The 20,993-nt window shown below is 49.5% G+C and overlaps 2 protein-coding genes across 9 annotated transcripts in view; both read left to right on the top strand.

The window, feature by feature from the left end:
* Positions 1 to 3,070, top strand: part of nf1a (neurofibromin 1a) — a 91,641-nt gene extending 88,571 nt beyond the window's left edge. For 3 of the 4 annotated variants that reach the window (XM_078929600.1, XM_078929599.1, XM_023961964.2), the window contains exons 54-58: positions 73 to 215; positions 291 to 337; positions 416 to 632; positions 1,371 to 1,433; positions 1,533 to 3,070. In XM_078929600.1, coding sequence (XP_078785726.1) covers positions 73 to 215; positions 291 to 337; positions 416 to 632; positions 1,371 to 1,433; positions 1,533 to 1,675 — 613 coding nt within the window. In that variant the 3' untranslated portion in view covers positions 1,676 to 3,070. The remainder of the gene's footprint in view (positions 1 to 72; positions 216 to 290; positions 338 to 415; positions 633 to 1,370; positions 1,434 to 1,532) is intronic. The other variant, XM_023961965.2, reaches the window with a different exon arrangement.
* A 6,803-nt stretch (positions 3,071 to 9,873) lies between these two features.
* akap1b (A kinase (PRKA) anchor protein 1b) lies at positions 9,874 to 19,801 on the top strand. Of its 5 annotated transcripts, none has more exons than XM_023961967.2 (11): positions 9,874 to 10,095; positions 12,577 to 14,003; positions 14,579 to 14,703; positions 14,776 to 14,902; positions 14,970 to 15,097; positions 15,177 to 15,354; positions 15,430 to 15,580; positions 16,440 to 16,507; positions 16,712 to 16,785; positions 16,860 to 16,925; positions 18,013 to 19,801. In XM_023961967.2, exons 2-11 carry the CDS (start codon positions 12,596 to 12,598, stop codon positions 18,073 to 18,075), a joined length of 2,388 nt encoding a protein of 795 aa, XP_023817735.1. In that variant the 5' UTR covers positions 9,874 to 10,095; positions 12,577 to 12,595; the 3' UTR covers positions 18,076 to 19,801. The 5 variants fall into 5 exon arrangements, with proteins under 5 accessions (XP_023817735.1, XP_023817738.1, XP_023817737.1 ...); XM_023961970.2 differs by lacking the exon at positions 9,874 to 10,095 and adding an exon at positions 10,292 to 10,718; XM_023961969.2 differs by lacking the exon at positions 9,874 to 10,095 and adding an exon at positions 10,553 to 10,757.
* The last annotated feature ends 1,192 nt before the right edge of the window (positions 19,802 to 20,993 follow it).

Raw genomic sequence — 20,993 nt, 5'->3', positions numbered from 1 at the left:
TTGTGGCGTGCTGCTGAGTGTGAACCAGCTGTGTGCAGATGTGAGGACTGCATCCGTCTGTCTGTTCTTCAGATACAACTTGCTGGACTCCAAAATCAACACTGTGCTGACCATGTGCCAGGACACCAACCTCCTGAACCCCGTCCATGGCATCGTCCAGAGCGTGGTCTACCATGAAGAGTCGCCCCCCCAGTACCAGCCTTCTTACTTACAGAGTGAGTGTACTGCTGAGCCCGTTTGGACTCGGGTTTCTGCTGACTCAGCTCTGACCCACCCGTTTGTGTCCCCAGGCTTTGGCTTTAACGGACTCTGGAGGTTTGCTGGACCCTTCTCCAAGGTGAGAGCTGTTCCCTGCTGACGTGGTTCCGCAGACCCGTTTGTGTTCTGAAACGGCTGCTCTGCCCCTCCAATGCAGCAAACCCAAATCCCAGACTACGCCGAGCTGATCGTCAAGTTCCTGGAGGCGCTGATCGACAGCTACCTGCCGGCAGCGGATGAGGAGCGAGGGGAGGAGCAACTGAGGACGCCCACCTCTCCCTACCCCCCCTCCAGCCAGAGCCAACTGAGCATCACTGCCAACCTCAACCTGTCCAACTCCATGACCTCACTGGCCACGTCCCAACACTCACCAGGTGTTTCCTCAGTCTTAAAGTGTTTGTTTCAGTGATCCAGAACAGAGGGACCCTTGGTTCTGTCTGTGAGGCCTACACAGAAACGTTTCTGCAGAGGTCAAAGTAGGAGAGCGGGCTTGTGCATTCCTGCACCGAAATGCTGAGGGACCCCTACAGAACAGGGGTATTGATCAGGGCTGTCGGGGCAGTCGGGGCAGACTGTTGGCTGTGGTTATTTTTATCTGCTGATGCTAAACTGTGCTTTGGTTTCAGGTGCAGCCGCTCTGTCCCGCGGGTCTGAAACCATGCTTCAGTCCTCTGCTAGTCACACTAGTAGCAGCTAGGGCTCTCACTTTTAACCAGTTAACGTAAATGTGATGGACCCCCCCCCCCCCCCCCCCCCATCATGAGAAAATAAGAACGGCGGCCCCTCCCTTTTCTGCTGCGCCAACATGAACTCAGTCTAGTTTGTTGCTGCAGCAGACGGCATCTCTCAGTAGCAATGTTGCCCAAAAACAGGCACTGACCCTTGACCCTGAAAATAAAACGAACTGTGTATGTAGAGCCCAAAAACAGGTGCAGAAACTTGTGTTTTCCACAGTAAGAAATGCAAAAGTTTTGAAAACTAAAGCCCTAATTGTGCATAAGCACAGACTTCTTGCTGGAAGCGCCTGCTTGACTGCTTTGGAGGTGTGACTAGAGCTTCTTCCGCTAAACTGTGATATGTTTCTGCTGCAAATGCTCTACATCTTATCAAAGGAGGGTCTCATGCACGGAGCAGAGCTTCATCATCGGGAAACCCGTCCAGACCCTGCAGTCCAGGTCCAAAGAGACTCTGGTTTGGGGGGGGACTTTTTTCTGTCCAGCAGTCCGGTCCTGGTGGGCCTCATAGTAATATTTGGCTGTTGTGCTGTTCTGCAGGTGTGGACAAAGAAAACGTCCAGCTGTCCCCCAGCTCCGCCCTTTCAAGCGGGGGCCGCACTCGCCACGGCTCAGCAAGTCAGGTGCAAAAGCAGCGCAGCGCCGGCAGCTTCAAGAGGCCCAGTATCAAGAAGATGGTGTGAAGGGCAGCAGACGTGGCTCTCTCTGCTCTTCATCTTCTGGTTCCTCGTGGTCGTTGCTCTGGAAAAAGCGGCGGCGGTGGGACTTTTATGCCGAGGAACGTGGCAGAGGACGAAGTCGAGTGGCTCTGCTGGGGATTTTTCCTTTCCTGTCTTTAGTTTGGGACAGTGCGGCGCGTGTAGAGGCCGCGCTGTAAATGTTTCTGCTGATGGGAGAACCCAGGAGGTGGCCAATCAACAGCAGACAGAGGCTGACCTTTGACATGTGGGCGGAGCTCAGGAAGCAGCAACGAGCAGCTGGCTGTGTACATAGATGGACGTCCACGCCCCGTGGGTGTGTCGGGGCTTCCACGTGTGCATTTTATGGGAAGATCGGGCAGGAGCACGGCGGCGCCCCCGCCTGCTCACGGCAGCGCCCCCGCCTGCTCACGGCAGCGCCCCCGCCTGCTCACGGCAGCGCCCCCTGCAGTATTTGTCTGTAAATTCCTGTTGTAACTTCCTTTTTATTCCTCAACCCACATGCTGTGACTGAAGTATTGACATCATCACACCTCGTCACGGTTGCGCTCATCACTCCTGCTGCAGTAAAACACGCCTGCTGCTGATGGCGAGAAGAGTGTTCACGTCTCTCATTTGCTCTGACTGCCCCCACCCCCGCAGCCAGAACTGTCACCACGTCATGGACAACCTTGGCCTCCGTCCTCAGGAGCCTCACTGTCTGCGGTCTTCAGGTATCTTCCATTCTTCACCTGACAGCGCCGGCCCTCCCACAGGTGTGCACAGCTGATGGCGTTCTGGACCTATGACTGGGTTTGGTCTACAGAGCACTTCCTGCTTCTCGACCAATCAGAGAGGAGTATGCCGACCGAGAGGATGTCTCGTGGAGGTCGGAGGTCAGAGCACGTACGGAGGACTCTTCAGAGACGTGGAAGTCAGTTCTGGCCACAGCTCCGCCCACTCAGCTGGGATGCTGCATGGGGATTGGCTTGTGGAAATCTACAGGTCTGATAGATTTGAGTTTGGGCTTGTAGAAAGTCGGTTCCTCGCCGCGGCTTCACTGACGTTCAGCGCCTGAAGGCTCGCCATGTTGGACAGCGGGACGCCTGGAGACAGGCGGTCCACTTGCACTAATTTAAGAACCGTCTGGTTTGTAAAATGTGGCATGTTTTATTTGATGTTATGCAAAATCTAACGTCTGTAGAGTTCTGGTCCGTTTTGTTTTTAATGCCGTGTGTGACGACTGTAAATACTTTGTGTACAATTTGAGATGGTATATTTACTACACTGTACATAGCTGTGATATTGTATCATTTTGGTTTTGTAAAGCCCTTAGTTTCTGTATAATAATACACAAAATGGAACTATTCCAGTGTTGGTAATAAAATGTTTTGCCCCTCGGCCTGAGTCTGTGTTGACCTGTGTGGAGGCGGGAGGTCCTGCATGACGGACGACCAGAACCAAGATGGTCAAAACCGGCCTGTAGATGTTCCTGTTGTTTGCCCCTTAACCAGAACCAGCACTGAGCTTCTCTTAAGAACATGTAGTGGTGGACTTCTAAGGCAGTTTTTTCAACCTTTTTTTGAAGCTACGGCACACTTTAATCTTGACAAAAATCCAGCAGCACACCAGCATCCAAAATTTAAAAAAAGGAGAAACTCATAGTCTGTATTGATCTACAGTCCCTCCACAATCTCACATACATTTTTGTGATAATTGTGGCAGAAAAAGCTGGAAGTTGCAGCTGTTTTTTCTAAAAGATGAAATAAGTTAGAAGATTTAAAAACTGGTTGATGTGTGTTCGTTGTTGTTTCAAGACGTGAAAGAAAGGCTCATTGTGTGCTAAGACGCACTTTAACCCAATGCATCATGGGAGATGTAGTGCATAATACGGCTGGAGATCGGTTTTCGGAGCTTCATTGTTTTGTTCACTTGTTCCACGGTCTGATACCGGTTCTGTGGAAAGCTGCACCGCTATAGACGAGCTGTAGCTGGTATTTTTGTTGGAACTGAACGACTTTATGTGTAGAATCGGAACAAGGAAGTGAAGACTTTAACCACTTCTGATTGGTCAGACTGATGACATGTGATTAAACCTCCAAGAATGATTGGTGGAGACAGTTAAAGGGGGCGGGACTTTTCTGAAAAAAGAGCTGAAGCTGCAGCTGAATCGTGGTACCGTCATTCTTATCAAAATGTCTTTAATAGAATAAAATAAACACAAAGTAAAAAGTATTTTATGATCTTTCATATTCCTAACTACTCAGTGTTTTATCAGGGCCTGTTTGGATGAACAGATCTGATATCCTGGAGATGCGAAATGTTTTTAGATCAGTGAATGAGGGCAATTTCCCACGGCACATTGGTTGAAAAAAACTGTTCTAAGGGGTCTTTATCATGACAGGAAGCACCCACCCTCCACCCCCAGCTGTTTCTACTACCTGGGGCCTCATTTATAAAGGTTCCGTACGCACAAAAAAAAGCGTACGCCACTCTCTACTCAGTAGTTGAGATTTATAAAAAGCTAACTTGACGGGAAAATGTGCGGTCCTTCACGCAAGCTCTGACCCAGGCGTACGCACAAAAACGGGTGAAATGAGAAACGGCGACGCCGTCAGCAGATGGAAGAAACACGTGAAAGTGAAAATGACAATACTGCCTCTCAGAAATAACATGAAGACTTCACAAAGCAAGTCTTACAATTAACAGCTACACGAACACCCGTTTGATCGATCAGCAGTGAAACAAATAAAAAAAATCAAACGAAAATTACAACAGAAATTCAAATGAACACTTATTTGGAAAAAGAAAAGTGAAATATGTTCTGCAGTATTGGCATGTTGTGCAATTCATCCTCATAAATAATATAGTTAACAGAACGAAATAATGTACAAAACTGATATTCTCGTCAATGTGTCCGTCTGGCGGAGCAGATATAGGTGCAGACAGACAGACAGATGGATAGATAGAGAGATGCATTAATTGTCCACTGGGGAAAGTTGTTTTCATATTAAAACATTTCTTCATAAGCTACAGAATTATGGTATTCATGCATATGCCTTTAGTTTGTTTTATTTTTGATAAAACAATGTATGGCGTATGTCTCAACCATTCAGAAAGCAACAAGAAATTACATTTGCGCTGAACAATTTCCCATTTCCACGTGGATTATTACCGACATCTGTAGCTTGTCAGATGTAATTAAATGGAGGGAAATAAAATGCCCCATCACAATGCGTAATGACGCACAATGGCTGATCTTGCGCTCTTAGAAGATGTGGCAAATGGAAGAATTCGGAGTGAACGCATCTTTAGACAGCAAGAAGACTTGCTTATGAGTGGCTTATTCAATTCAATTCAATTTTATTTGTATAGCCCAAAATCACAACAGTCGTCTCGATGGGCTTCGAAGTGAAACATGAACTCAGAAGGATCATGAATACAAAGAGTTCAATAGGAAAATACTAAAATGAACTAACAAACTGACTAAGCTATACTGGCATCACTGCCCTTAGACCCCCCTTCGCGGTAAGGAAAAACTCCAAAAAACCGGATTCCGGAAAAAACGAAGAAAATTCAGGGGTGCCCACATGAATGAGGGATCCTCCCCCAGGACGGACAGGCAATTTATGAGAACTCTTAGAGAAGAATTAACTAATCGAAAACTACAGCTACATATATAAAGTCCAGCAGACGAGCTTCATCCAGCCGTGGTTGTGGGGACAGTCAAAGGCGCGAGTCGAGCCGGAGACAGGAACCACAGCCAGGTGTAGGAGCAGGAGCAGAGACGAGGTACTCGGTCAGGCACAGAGCAGAGACGAGCCAGAGATGAGCCAGAGGCAGGATCCACAGCCAGGTGTAGGAGCAGGAGCAAAGGCGAGGTAAACGGTCAGGAACTGGAGCACGGATGAACCAACAGGAGTCTGGAAGCACTCCCACTCCCCAGGAGGGGAGAGGAAAAGAGGGACAATACATGAATCGCACTGCACCAGACAGAGGCATGGAGAACTAAATGATAAATTATGATCAAGAATAGAGGAGAGGAAGGGTAGAAGTAAAAAAGGAAAGAGGACAGAACCCCAGTGCACCATAGTTACCCCAGCTTCAACTTCTAGCAGCCTTTTAAAAGAAATAGTTATTATTAAGTTTAATTTAAACAAATTAACATTAAGTTAAATAATCTCTGAATACTAACTAGTCTGACAATAAGCCTGTCCAAAGAGGAATGTTTTAAGTCTAGCTTTGAATGTAGAAACTGAGTCGGCCTCTCTTACATGAGCTGGGAGTTTATTCCATAAGACAGGGGCTTGGTGGCTAAACGCTCTACCTCCAACCGTACTTTTACTAATTCTAGGAACCACAAGCAGTCCTGCGTTTTGCGAGCGAAGTGTTCTCATTGGATGGTAAGGGACTATGAGGTCCTTAACATAGGACGGGGCCATTCCATGTAAGGCCTTATAGGTTAACAGGAGGATCTTGAACTTAATTCTAGAATCAACTGGGAGCCAATGGAGCGAAACTAACACAGGAGTGATGTGATCTCTTCTGCTAGTTCCAGCTAACAATCTAGCTGCTGCGTTCTGAACAAGCTGGAGACTTCTTAAGGAACTCTTAGGACACGCTGCTAACAAGGAGTTACAGTAATCCAGCCTCGACGTAACAAATGCATGGATGAGTTTTTCAGCATCACTCTTAGAAAGTAGATTTCTGATCTTATTAATATTCCGCAGGTGAAAAAAGGCAGTTCTACACGCCTGAGATTTGTGAGCCTTAAATGATTAATCCTGGTCAAATAAAACCCCAAGGTTTCTAACTGTGGAATTAGGGGCTATACTTATGCCATCCAGGGAGACTATCTGAGCAGACAGAGCATCTCTCAGGTTTTTAGGACCAAGTATAATGACCTCAGTTTTTTCTGGGTTCAAGAGGAGGTAATTAATTGTCATCCAGGTCTTGATGTCACTGATGCAGGCGTTCAGTTTCTCTATCTGGTCATTCTGGTCAGGCTTCATGGATAAAAACAACTGCGTATCGTCGGCATAACAATGAAAATTAATGCTGTGTTTCCTGATTATGTTTCCTAGGGGTAGCATATAAAGCGTAAACAGGATCGGTCCCAAGACTGAGCCCTGTGGGACTCCATAGTTGACTCGAGTGCACCGAGAGGAATGGCCATTTACATGAACGAACTGATACCTATCGGAAAGATAGGATTTAAACCACTGGAGAGCAGATCCTCTGATCCCTATGTCCTGCTCTAGTCTATGGAGTAAAATACCGTGGTCGATAGTGTCAAAGGCTGCACTGAGGTCTAACAGGACAAGAATAGAAAGTAGTCCCTTATGAGCCGGTTCCGACTCCCTCGAGCCGTCCTGTTGGACCTCTGCGGGCTTTTGGGCCCGGCGTTACCGGAGCACTCACGGTCCGAGGTTGTGAGGCTACAGCATTTACGGCGTCTGCCACCGTTTGCCACTCAAGTGCCTTTTTGGCATTAGTAATGCCCACGCTGTGCCCTCCAAACAACACTTTTCTCCTCTTTTCCACCTCGCCAACGATAACTTCTACTTCACATTGAGTGAAGTTTTTTTGATTTCCTCTCTGTGTTTGCCATGGTTTCCCAATCAATGAATATTAATTTGTGGGCGTTTCACGGACTATTTATGGGCAACTATGGGCGTGTCATGAAGCCGCAAAAGCTGCACTGCATTTAGAATTGGTTGTGATTTATTAAGAGAAAGATGCGTAGGATGTGCGTGCGCACGGTTTTATAACTCCGAATATTTCTGTGCGTACGCACATCCTATGTTTCATCCGTACGCCACTTCTGACACAAATCCTACGCAAAGTTTTATAAATGAGGCCCCTGGAGATCAAAAGTTACTTTACTTTCTGTACTATCAGTACTGTTGTATTCTTTGCAGATTTAAACTCTTGCAGCTTGTCAGTGGATCTGGGAGCCATGAATACATCCAAGATTAGAGTCCCAAAGACCGTCATGTCTCCTCACCGATCATCCCAATAATCTGTCAGGATCTCCCCATGTATAATCCAGATTTTATCTGTGGTTGGCTTTCTGGCCTAAAAACTGAAATCACTTTCAGTTTGTAACCCACAAATAACAAAATGGATGTTTACCTTCTGAGCAAAATGCTTGTTTTCAAGAACAATAATGATGGTTTACCTGCTCAGTCGTTGATTCAAATGCATTTTTTCCCTTCAACAATTAGGCCTCCAGTTTTTTAAATATTTGTCAGCACTGATGGTGAGTTCATGGTATTGGGAGAATGTCAGGCATTCTATACAGATGTTACAGATGTTTTGAGTGTTAATTTTGTGTTCGTTATCAGGCACAGTGAGATAATAGGAGGCAGTGTCTCAGTAGGTCGTCCAATGATCAAAGGGTCAGTGGTTCGATCCCCACTCTCCCCAGTCTTCTGTCATTGTGTCCTTGGGCAAGACAATTCCTCCTCCCCTGCCTCCAGTGTGTCTCCACTGGTATGTGAATGTGTATGAATGTCCCGGTAATGGTCAGAGGGACCGTACCGATAGCCCCGCCTCTGTCAGCCCCACCGCTGCTAGCCCTGCGAGTGGTGTGGAAAAATATTTTCTTGTGGAAATCAGACAATGCTGACTGTTCCCTTTCTATATTTAAAGTTCCGAAAATAAAAGCTCCATGAATTTGTTTGGGTAAAACCAACTTCTAAATGAGATACAGTTGCAGTGCTTAACATCATTAAATAAACGGAATTTGACAATTTTATTACAATGGAAGACGTATTAAAATTCAGGTAGAGTTTTTCTAAGTCATGTTTTTTATAAAAAAGAAAGAAAAAGTGTTCCGCTGCAATATCGTGATACGTATCGGATCATCAGATTCTTGCCAGTTCACACCCCTAGTTTCAACAGCAGGCAGTTACAGCTGACAGTTAGAATAGAGCAATAGAAACCAGGCAGAAGCATTTCTGTAGTATAATTAAAAATAAAATTTAATACCAGAAATACTTTTTCATTTTCAAAATGTCACTGCATCAAATGACACAAAACTAAGACGAAAATTAAATCCTCCAAAATACTTTTTCAGTTTTTTCTTTAACACTGCTGATTCTGTGACATAATTAAAGAAAAAATCCAAAGATGGGTTTTCATTTTCACATGCACCACGCAAAAAGTGTTGCATTATTAATTTCCAGTCAGCATTTCCAGGAAGGAGGCGGGGCGATGACGTCAGTGCGTTGTTGGTCCAACCAGCAAACGGCAAAAGTTCAGCATTGCGAAATATGTGCTAGCGCTGTTTATGGGGCTGCAGCTGTCCTCAAACAGCAAGATCAGCGGAAAATATCAGGAGAGGATCTTCTTATTGGTGTTATGATTATTATTAAGGACCTTCTCACTCATAATTTTTAAATCCATGTGGTCAGTGCTTTATTCTTGGGTGCAAGGACCCAGAAGACGGGTTAGCATTAGGCTAATACGCGCTAACAACATTTAGCCGTGGATGAACTTGAACTCTATGCGGGTAATGCAGCAATTAACATCTTGGATGTAAATATGTGGGAATTACATCAGCCTTTATTTTGTCTGGACACCACTGGAAACCAAATTCATGTGGTTGTTTGCATGGTTTGTCAGTCTGCGTAGCAGCATTTCCCCTTTTGTGGTCCGGAGCTTCGAACTAGCTTAAGGGTGCTTTGATACGGTATCGCCGTCCAAAGATGAAGCTAGTCCGGGGGAAGCTTTGACCCACGGGGCGTCCAGCTGCGGTCCGAAGCTCAGGGCCACAGAACGCAGAAATGCTGCTGCGCAGAACTGAGAAACAGTGTAAACAATCAGGAGCGCACAGAGTAACAAAGCACCCTCCCCTGCCGCTAACATGAAGCTACAAGCCTGGCTGCTCCGCTCAGAGACATGTCTGTGTCTCCCTCCCTCATGGAAATGCTAACTGCAATTGAATGATGTTACACTTTTTGCACGCTGGATGTGAAAACAAAAATGCAATCCCATCTTTGCATTTTCGCTTAAATTTTGTCACAGTTGAAGTAGAAAATGAAAAATAAGTTTCAAGGATTGATCTTTAATTTTACATTTGAGTCATTTGATGCAGTTACATTGTTAAAATGAAAAAGTATTTCTGGCATTGACTTTTATTTGTATTTATGCTACAGAAATGCTTCCATAGACAGAAATCCCAGGAAGAGCAGCTTTACACATGCGCGTGCGTGTTTGACACGGGCTCGAATGACTGTACCCTCGCTTCTCGTGAGACTCCGTTGTCTAGTATCGCGAGATTTAACCAGCTGTTTGGTCGATGTTTTCAGACTGGTGCAGGTCGTGCAGCACGTGGGGAGGAGAGCGGCACTCGGACCGTCTACATAGCTCTGCCATCCGCTCCGCCGTCACCGTGGCGGCTCTGACGCTCCTGTCTAACGGTGAGTACGGACGCGCGCGGAGCTGCGGCCAGAGCTTCTCATCATCCGCAGAGTCGGACTCTGGTCCACTCCGAGTCCGGCTCCAGCTTGCGTCCTGGCTGCGGGGCAGTGCTGCGGTCATGGGCACCACCGGCGTCCGTCCGTCCCTCCGGAGTGCGCGCGGACTCCGGCTTGACAGCGGCGCTCCCGTGTCATTGACCCGCGTGCCCGCTCGCTGCACCGGCGGAGCTGCAGCGAGCTAGCCTTTGTCCCTGTTGTGTTACTGAAAGTGCAGGCGCTGTTTTTCGAGTCCCGTTACGGCTCGGACCCATCGAGCACTGAGCCCGTTTGCACCTGGACCGAACCCGGTCCGGTCTCGGTGCGCGGGCGCAGGCTCGGGGCTTCGGTGCTAGGACCGTTAGCATGCTAGCCTGAAGGACTGAGGCCCGCGCGGCGCACTCAGAAGACGTCCTCTGACTGTGCGTGACGCACGCACGTGCTCCCGGCCGTGAGGGGCTCCTTCCAGACCCGGGGGTCCGCGAGGGTCGGAGCTGCCCCCACACGAGGTCACGATGACGTAACGGAGCAGTCACCCCGGTGCAGAGGGGATGCCGCTGAGAGCACGTGCAGATTTTAATTCTCAGGTGCGCTGTGACGTCATATTAGTTCTCCGGAGCGAGCAGGTAACCCCTCTCACCAGGTGCCGAGCTGTGAGTGCTAAACCGGTCAGGGCCTGTGCACCGCGGCGGACACCGGCTGCCTGTCGCGAGCCGGCTGTGGCCCGGGCTCCGTGGGTCTGGTGTTCAGCACGGCGAGTGACGGGACATGTGGTCACTAGTGTTTTATTTTTGTCCCGACTGGCAGCTGCAGGGAGGACTACTGACCCAGCAGGCGCGCATGTCCGTGAACGCAGCACGAGCAGCGGCTCCGTGTCCGCAGTTAGACTCCGTGTCGGACAGCCGAGCTTGGCGCGGCGGCGGGATTTAACTGTGAGAGGATGATGTGTGGTTCGTGGTTCGAGTTCAGTAGCTGACCGTCAAACGGACAGTCCCGCGTGCTTGTATTTTTTTTTTTTTTAATTTGCACGTGCTGCTCACTTGGTGACCTGCATTTGCTGCACGAGGAACGTTCACGGACGGCTCGGCCTCCTTCGCTTCGGCTGTTCGGGTCGCTATGATGAGATTGTAGTTCGAGGACAGAGCTCGGCCACGCCTCCACGCGGGGCTCTGAAGTCACGGCGCGTGTTCGTGTGAAGGTCACGAGGAGTGCAGCTAGACGTTGGTGTGACGGCGGGCTGGGCTTCGGTCGTGTGCCGTACCCTTGTTCAAGGTGAACCTGTGCCGCACCACCATTTTACGCTTCTGTCCGAGCTGCACCTGAACGCAGCAGGAGGTGTTCAGCCCCCGTGCTTTTTCCAGCGTGCTGACGGTGAAGGGAGCTGATGTGGGAGTTTATCGGGAATGTTTATGGGCTTGCAAAGGCTGCTGGTCGTAAAACGGATAAATAATCTAACTTAACCCGGTTTTAGAGCGCTGTCCATGTTTCTGCAGCTCCTGTTGCAGTCCAGCGCTAACTTGGGGGCAAACAACACTCATTGAACGCAGCTGGAAGGTTGAGGCTGGATTCAGATTCCTTCACTTGGTCATCTGTAGATGTTCACGGAGGAGAACCTGGAACTGGATAGTTTAAAGCAGATGGAGGATTTTGCATGATCTTACAGACTGTCACTGAACCAACATGACGGATCCGGACCGAGCTACACTGGATCACAGGGTGGTGGTCTAGTGAGGCCCCAGAACTCATGTAAGGCCTTGGGGGTCCGAGTCCGGCTTGAACCGCTCCACCCTGAAGCTCCTCCAGGCGGAGTGGGCTTTCTCAGAGGCCGGACGGGCCTCCACTGGACCAGCTAAGCCCCCTCCCCTCTAGTCTCTCTGAGACCAGAGCGCACTGGGAGGACAAGTCAATCAAAAGTCGTAATTGTCATCCGATAGCGGTTAGAATGAAGCTTGTTACAGACTCCGATGGAAACCATTTCTGTGTTTTTAACGTCTTCTGGGAGCCTTTTCTCGTGATGGACATGATTAAAGATTAAAAACGACATTCCTTAGTATTTTTCTATTCCAGTTGTTGATAATCGGGAGCAGTTGAGAAAAAAAAGCGTATTTGTAACGTAGAAAATACGGTGGGCGGGGCCATAGTCTACCTTCTCTGTGGCTTCCCCCATTCTGATCATCCACCTGCAGACCAATAGATCCATGAACGTCTTTGTTTTTCTAGTCTGAGCTGGAATTTGGATCAGAACTGATAGATCTCCATTTACTGCAGCACTGCCAATGTTAGCTTGATTGTCTGTTAGCTACGTGATTGTCCTCTGCGTGGTTGTCGTCAGCTTGGTTGTGATTGTCGTGGTGGTCGTCTGCGTGGTTGTCTGCATGATCGTCGTCTGCATGGCGGTCGTTTGTGTCTTTGCTCTCCTGATGGGGGGGTCTCTCTGTCTTTCAGCTGTCGGACTACCGAGGAAATGCCTCTGAGGTTTCGCTCTGTGGTTCCCTACACGCTGCCTGGGGTCCTGGTTCTGATCGGCTGGTGGTGGTTCACCTCCCGGAAGAAAGAGCGGCTGGTCGGCCAGGGCGCGTCAGAGGCCCCTCCCACCCCTGTGAGCCTTAAAGCATGTCAGGCTGAAGGCAGCAATGGTTTGGTTGAAAAAGGCACTGTGCACTGCCCACAGGAAGCAGACTGCCCCACCCTCAGACCTGCAGGGGTCAATGACTTGAGCTCACAGCATGAGGGGGGCTCCCAGGACTCTAAAACAGCACCTTCACTGGACCTAGGTTGTGAAGATGCTTCGCCGCCCCCCTGCAGAACAGGCCTGGGGGAGTTTGAGGCCCCAGACTCTCCTCTGGCTTCTCATGAAGATCAGGAGTTCTCAGAGCGACTGTTGAAGGAGCACACGGAGCCAGAGGGGGGCTCCCTGTTTGCTTCGTTGGAGAGACGTCCAGATGAAGACTCAGGAGTCGCTTCAGGAGCCTCCGGGGGGGCCTACCTGCCCCCCCAGGCTTGTGATGTCAGCATCTCGTGCACAGCGGCGCCTCTGACTGACGCGGAGCGACCAGAGCCAGAGGGTGAAGTTGCGAAGCATCAGGGTTTTGTCCATTCGCAACACGAGTTCATCTGCCCGCACACCCCCCCCAAAGGCTCCGGGGGCACCCCGTCAGAGGCTGACCCTCTGGAGACGCCCCCCCCATCTGTGCAGAATTTACATCAACACATCCTGACCAGCACGCCCACGTGCCCCACCTTTTCAGCAGAAAACGCCCTCCAGGGAGGCGCGGAGGAGCTGGAGCTCCTGGCAGCTGGACTTATAACCGAGGTCATCTCTGCAGCCACTCAGGAGGTCCTCGGGGTCTCCAGCTGCAGGGAGCCGGACCGCGGCCGGACCGGCGAGGAGCCACGCCTACAGGAGGAGGAGGCGGGGGTGTCACTTCACTGTCAAGTCCTGACGAGCTCGTCGCCAGGAGGCGTAGCAGAGGAGCAGCTCCACAATGGCTGCTCCTCAACAGCAGGATGGGGCGCTGGTGGGGCCAGTATTCCTCGGACAGATGAGGTCCGTAGCGACGGCTGGTCTTCACCCTCCCACCAAGCCCCTCCCCCTTTAAACACCAAAGAGAAAGGCGGAGAGGGAGTGGCGCTGGCGGAGGACTCCGCCTGCAGCACATGCCACTCTGAGGACGGCGTCAGCAGCGAGGAGTTGCAGAGCAGCGCCTTCGACAGACCGGCCGAGGCCGTCCAGGTGAGCCACCTGTCAGAGGACGGCGGCTCGTCCCAGCCTGACAGCAGCACCGAGGACAGCGCCATCAAGAGGCTGAATGGGCTCGGCCTCAAAAACGGAGCACACATCACCTGTGAGGCAGACACGGACCAGTCCGGAGGTGAGGGGAGGGCTCGGCCCTGCTGTGGCTGGGGGCTGATGGGTAATTTTAAGTCATGTTGGGGAGAGCAACAGAGGATCCATAGGGCAGGTGTAGCGCAGGTGGTGCATGGGGTAGCAGAGGCTAAACTACCCCAGAGGTAGTAACCAAATAGGTTACAGCAGCATGACCCAGGCTCACCTGTGCTGACCCGGGTCAGGGTTAAACCCCAAAAGAAGGGATGGGGTATGCAGTCTGAGAGAAGACATAGAAGGGTGGGGTCCAGGAGAAAAGGGAGATTTCAAACGATTTGCAGAGTCGGCAATGAAGAGACAGACATTTGATCTGAAACGTCCCTTCAGAACTTCCGTTTGAGCCCAGTTCTGCCTGGATTCCTAATAGCAGACTGCGTTTGTGGCTCTGGAACTGCTGCCCTGACAGTTGCCGTGGTGATGATCACGTTTGTCTCACCTGTCCTCCTGTAACTTCCCACTCATGAGACCAGCAGAACTAGAGCTTAAGAGTTGAAGTTTCAAACAAACTCAGGATGGGATCTGAAGGACAGCCTGCATGTTCTCCTGCGTCTCTGTGTCCAGGTTCTGACGTCAACAGCATGGACTCTGTGGACAGCGGCTGCACCATGGGGGCTGCAGAGGGCCAGGCGAGCGGCGCCGCCTCCTCCAGCTCAGGACTCGTCATCTGGGAGATCGAAGTGCCAAATGTGAGTAGAACCTCCGGGCGTTAAAGGCTGCAGACGGAGCGGCGTCCTGACCTCGCCAACTTTCTCTTCCAGCGTTTTGTGGGGCGGCTGATCGGAAAGCAGGGGAGATACGTAAGCTACCTGAAGCAGAGCTCTGGTGCAAAGATCTACATCTCCACCCTGCCGTACACACAAGACTTCCAGATCTGTCACATTGAGGGTGAGGCAGTGTTACAGGGACACACCTGGACTCCCCATGAGCCTCTGACCCCTTCACTTCTCTCCAGGTGAGCAGCAGCAGGTGGACAAAGCCCTCTCACTTATCGGCAAAAAGTTCAAAGACCTGGACCTGACCAACTTGTACGCGCCCCCTCCACCACCGCTCACGCTGCCCTCGCTCCCCATGACGTCCTGGGTAAGGACGAGCTCTGCGCTGGCAGTCTGGGACGCTGAAGAGGGATGTTGAGGCCTGTCCTGTGTGCTCGTCTCTACAGCTGCTTCTGCCCAGCGGCGTGACGGTGGAGGTGATCGTGGTCAACATCGTGTCAGCGGGCCACATCTTTGTCCAGCAGCACACCCACCCCACCTACCACGCCCTGAGGAGCCTGGACCAGCAGATGTTTCTGTGCTACTCGCAGCCCGGCACGCCGGCGCTGCCGTCCCCTGCTGAAGGTGGGTTCCTGTCCCAGCATCCGGACCTCCTCTAGTGTGCCTGTGGCAGCTCACCTGCTCTCCTCTCTCCTGCAGTCGGTGTCATCTGTGCAGCTCCTGCAGGCGAAGGAGCCTGGTGGAGAGCTCAGGTCATCACCTTCTACAAGGAGACCAACGAGGTGGAGATCAGATACGTGGACTACGGAGGCTACGACCGAGTCAAGATCGATGCTCTACGGCAGATCAGGCGAGTGCCACCGGGCCGTTTGTGGGCGGTCCTCTGCTCTCTAGCATCTGGTCTGGACCTTGATGGAGTCAGCAGGTTCAGGTTCATCTAGTGACAGACTGCAGGTGAAGCGGTCAGTTCCCCGGCCTTTGTCAGGCCAGGAGGCTGGTCCGTTCACACTTGGACTTGAGGTCCAGCTGCCCCGACTCAACTTTAAGACGTGGTCAGCAGGATGCATGAGCACCTTTATGGACATAAACAGAGTGTGCTACTGTGGGTGTATGTGTGTAATCCTTAAATGTCCTTTAAAAAAGGCAAACATGAGGTAAAGGTAAAATCCTAAATTATGGTAAATGATTCTGTTCTGTTTCCCAAAACAGCCATATATACAGGCTGTAGGAATCCCACTCCGTTCACCTTTAATCCATCTCAAAGCGTATAGTGCTCTTTAGTTATGGTTATGCCGTTTTTAGCCATAATAAACGTTTTCTTGGACTTAGTTTCTGCAGAGCAGTATGAGTTCATTAGATATTCCTCTGGGTTTGCACAGAGCGACCCCGCCCCCTTCAGTTTTGTGAGAGCATGTTTTCTACTACAAGGCTTTTTCATCAACCATCGGAAGAGATGGTCAGAAAAGCACTTTTAGGATGAATTTTCTTTATCAATGAGAAAAATGCCAACGTTAGGTTATGGGACTGGGTCTTCAGCTGTCCTCTACAGAGCAGCACGGATGGCGTTTTGGGACAGAACTGTGCATTACGTTCCCCTTTTGTTCTTCCATCATTCAGTGTGTCATTGCTTCTTGTGATTGTGTGCAGGTGAAGTCCAAAAGAGTCTGACCCTCATTAACCTCTACCTCTGTGGTGTTTCTTATCTTTAGATCCGACTTTGTGACTCTACCATTTCAAGGTGCAGAGGTGCTGCTGGACAACATCGCCCCTCTCCCAGGTACCTTGCTGGTCACTTTAACTTTTTTCTTCAGTCAAATCTCTGAATTGGAGTCGGGACGTTCATATTCGATCCTTTTTCAAAGAAGTGGTGGCATTTTCTTTGGCTGCCTCAGCCTCGCCGTCTGCTGGTGGTTTTCCCAGCAGGCAGCTTGTTTTCTCGTGGAACCACCAGCTGTGTAACGTTTGTGATCTTCTCCATCAGGGGAGGACCGTTTCTCCTCAGAGGCCACGTCGGCCTTTGAGGAAATCACCAGAGGTGTGGCCCTGCTGGCACAGGTGAGACAAGCGCCCGACTGAAGCCTCACCAGACCGGCTTCATGTAACGGCCCGATCCTCTGCTCTGTGTGAAGGTATCCAACTATGACAACAACACGGGGCTGCCGCTGGTCCACCTGTGGAACATGCTTGGAGAAGAGGTATGGCTCCTTGAGGTGATGCTGAGAGCCCTCCCATAGAGGCAGAGAGCCATGTGTGGCTGTGCACACACGCCTAGCTCCTGCCTCCGTCCTCACAGGACCAATGCTCTGGTGGCCTGTAGCACCAGGCTAAATTTGAGTCTGAATGACTGAAGATATTTTAAGGTTGAGGAGAAAAGCGACATCAGTCTGACGAGGAGAGTTTGCAGCAGCTGCATCCAAATCCCCTCCGCTGCCACTTATTGTCAGGCAAACATTGTCCTGTTTCCTGACCTTTGGCCTCCAGCGGTAAATGTCAGCAGAGATCCTGAAGAAGGTCTTCCGGTCCGTGTGCAGAATGGGACTTTCCCACAGCTATATGCAGGGCGACAGTGGATAGATGAGCTCTCTATACGTTATCGATGGAGACCGATGGACTATTTAAAGCTGCAACATGGAAATATGGCATCCTGGACCATATAAAGTGTATAAAATAACCTCACCAGTCAGTTCAGTCCAGCTGTAACAGTTCCCATAGTTTTCAGGCTGTAAGGTACAGGAGGTGAGACAGTCAGAACACAACTGTTATCAGTGACTCCTGATTGTAAAGGGGTTCTTTGACAGCTTCTAGACCAGGAAGCACTTAACTGCATCCAGACATACGATGAAGACTACAGCATGTGTGCTTGTATGTCTGCATGTCTACAATTCTTCTGTCTCATCGGTGTTCAGTGTTGTGACCAGAAAGACTCCTGGAAGCGGACTTTACTTTCTCCTTTTGGAGAAGGGGCACGGCGTTTGCTCTAAAGGAGGTAATGGCGTCAGCAAAAGGGACACACTTCTGGGTCACGTCACACAGGAAAGATCCTCCTTTAGAAGGAGAATGAGACAGAACCCTGCCGTCTGTGACGTTCGGCAGAGGTTCTGGGATGCAGAGGATTACAGGAGCCATTCTTCTCACACAGCAGGCCGTCTGACGGACATGGTAAAGCTAGTTTTGGCTCGTCCAGGTACACGGAGGAACACTCCTGGATGAGCCCGGCTCCCCTGGTTCTGTGTTGTGTAGGTCTTATGCAGACCCCCGTCTGATGCTGTGCGTGTCCTGCAGGTGGTCTCCGTGAACCGGACGTTGGCGGAGCGCGGCCTGGCTGTTTGGGTGGACGGGTTCTGAACCGGGATGTGGTTCCAGTTCCACACACTCCTCCCGCTGCTTCCAGTGGTCACCAGAGAGGGTCCAGGCTGTCCTGAGGACCCGACCCCACTACCACTGGGTCTGAGAGGATTGTCTCTTTGTTTTTTGTTTTTTTGTTTTCTCCCCCCTCCCCACTTATTCTTTGGAAAAGAAATTAAACTTTGTTTTCGGGCAGAACCTGCCGAGGCCGCTCTCCCTTGTTGTTCACAAACACTAAGAAAAAGGGACGAGGTCGTTTTTACAAAAAACTCTATTGTAACATAATAAAGGATGGTCAAATATTTTTTTAGCCCCCGTCCTGCGCTCATGTTTGCTCTGGGCCTTTGCACACTGTGACCCTCCCCCCTCAGCCCTGACTGTACTGGCTGTAGTGGGCCAGGTTGGTTCTGAGCTGAAACTTGGCTGTTGGGTGGAAGTTCTGCTGCCCTGAACGGGTCTGATGCACATCTTCAGAGGAAGGACAGCACAGACAGGCCTGGGGGTGGGGGGGTGTCACACTTGGACCCATCAATGAGCAGGCTGATCAGAACCACAATGACCTGCTGTTGTGACTTTTAGGCAGATGAAGGACTTCAGTCATTACTACATTGTGCAACCTCAGGGTATCCAGCAGAGGGCGGGGCCACAAACGCCACCTGCACAGGTGATAGTAGAAGAAAACAGCTTTAAGGGATCATGTCTGTCAGAGGCATTTCATTTACCAGAATCCGAGAGGAACCTAACCGCACCTAGTTTGTATGAATTGAAGTGTGGCTTTTGATCTGCAGAAGGAATCATGAACCAAAATATCCCAGAGTCCTTTCCTTCTGCCCCTCCATCCTTTCCCAGCTTTGACTCTGGTTTGCACACTTTAGTGTTGTTCCTCTGGTTTTAGCTCCGTTGGCAGCATCTGTATCCATTCAGTCAAGACACGGATGTTTAAAGTCAGAAGACGGCATCATCTGCAAACATGACAATCTCATTTTCATCCAGACGTCTGGATCTGGGACTTTTCACATTAGTCAGGTCTTCATTCCTCACAATAAATGCATTCTAGTAGTTGTAGTTTTCATCTGTCATATCAATCCCGATCCTGTCCTTGTCTCGCTCCGTCTCTGCAGCGTGTCTTTGCCTTCCGTTCTCTACAGTGCTTCATTTTCTTTCCAACTCATCAGATAGTTATTTGCCCTCCATGTGGGGTTGAAGTTCACACTCATCACACCGTTGATGCCCCCATTCAAATGGTTCCTGCTGATGGGGGCAGGAGGGCAGCTTTCTGACCCGTCTCTGGTTAGGGGAGGGGCATCCATGGACCTGTTTCAGGGCAGCTGAACTTTTACTGAAAAAACATTGGAGATCAGCTCCTCGCTTTGACCGCCACTGGGGTCTTTTGTCTCACCTCCAGCCCTAAACCCAGAGCCACACCCACCTTGTGATAAGCCCTACCCCTTCTTTGTAAATAAACCACTGACTGAACTTTTCTATGACAAAGTGCTCTAAAGGGAACTGAGTTTTGCTTCGGCTTGAGCCCCCCGCCCCCATGTCTGTCCTCCAGCTGATGCTGTCGGGTGTCGTGTGGCCCCACGACGTCTGCCCGGTTATTTAAGTGGCTGTAAGCAGGAGTGCCCCAAGGCGTCTGCTGTGTACAGTTGAGATTTTGTTAGTCCTCGGCTGCTTTGTGGATTGTACAGATGTACTAGGAAAGAATAAAGCTATTCAAAGACTAGTGTGCATCTTTGTGGTGTGTGTATGTGGGGGGGGGGGGGGGGTACCACCACCGCCACATTTATCATAACACGTTTACAATACAACAATAGCAAATGTCAGCTCCACGTCAGTCTCTGGATCAGTTGGAGTGACCGCTGATGTAGTTCATAGTGGGCTTTAGCGTCTACACTCATTTGATTTGTGTTGGGCTGTAAACTGGGAGAACCTGTTATCTGTTTTTATCCGTAAATACTAAAGAGACTTTATATTTAAATAAAATAAACCATGAATAAATGCAGTGGTCATTTGTTATTTCCAGTAATTCGATTTAAAGGTTTTCAAGATGTCTTCACATTAATATCTTTATTATTTTCATGTTAACACATTGACGTTTTTCCGTATTTAATTTGTTCTTTTCTTTTGTTGAGTTCATACTATATAAGGACAGGATTCAGAAAAGCTACAGTAACACAGAATCTCATAAAGTGACAAACGTCACTCAGCTGATCCAGATGCTTTAAGTAGACTTACAGAAAACCTTCAGTCTACTCCAACAGCATTTATTTTAATTTAACTTATTTTCATTTTTTTCTTATTGTCTTGTTCTCTGTGTTCTCTCGGTCTGCGTCTTGTTGTGGTGAGTGGATCTATAGACTTAGACAATCCAACATTTAAAAGGCAGAAAAATGTTTGATGAGAAATACTTAGACGACTCCTGCTGCAGTGTGGGACTCAATAAAAAGAGAAATCTTAACATTTGAGCGACCTCTCCTCTGTTTATTTACATTGATGCAAAGACACCCAAAAGGAAATGTGGGTCAGGATCAGATCTGAACAAAATGAAGTTATTTTTCAAAACATTAACCACCGACAATTCTGTAGATGAAGAAACCGTCACCTGACCTGATGGCTGTCTGCCTCAGAGCAAAGCTGTGAGGAAGTTTTCAATCATGTCGAGGAAAAAAAACATCCAATAAGAATAATAAAGAGGAAAAACTTTTTGTCTTGTTTTCAAAACATCATCTATGAAACCACTGTCTAGTTTTTACATTTTAAGAACCTAATAAATTATCCTAAAGTATGTTTCTACCAACCATGAGCAACTTCAGAGTGGTAGAGAGTCCAACCCCTCTCTAAGGACTGAGTTTCAGAGTCCAGGCTATGTGTGGAGGTGAGCCCGACTATATCTAGACGGTATCTCTCAACCTCTC

Source organism: Oryzias latipes, chromosome 13 (assembly GCF_053564925.1).
Source record: "Oryzias latipes strain Hd-rR chromosome 13, Olatipes_Hd-rR_3.1".
NCBI classification, from domain to species: domain Eukaryota; kingdom Metazoa; phylum Chordata; class Actinopteri; order Beloniformes; family Adrianichthyidae; genus Oryzias; species Oryzias latipes.
The sequence above is the reverse complement of the archived record's forward strand: the minus strand, read 5'-3'. Positions and strand labels throughout refer to the sequence as shown.

Bases quoted from the DNA above. Each gene is read 5' to 3' on its own strand.
- akap1b (XM_023961967.2), top strand. From the start codon at position 12,596: ATGCCTCTGAGGTTTCGCTCTGTGGTTCCCTACACGCTGCCTGGGGTC. The intron at 15,581-16,439 runs GCGAGTGCCACC...TCTTATCTTTAG, and splicing joins GATGCTCTACGGCAGATCAG to ATCCGACTTTGTGACTCTAC. The intron at 16,508-16,711 runs GTACCTTGCTGG...CTTCTCCATCAG, and splicing joins CAACATCGCCCCTCTCCCAG to GGGAGGACCGTTTCTCCTCA.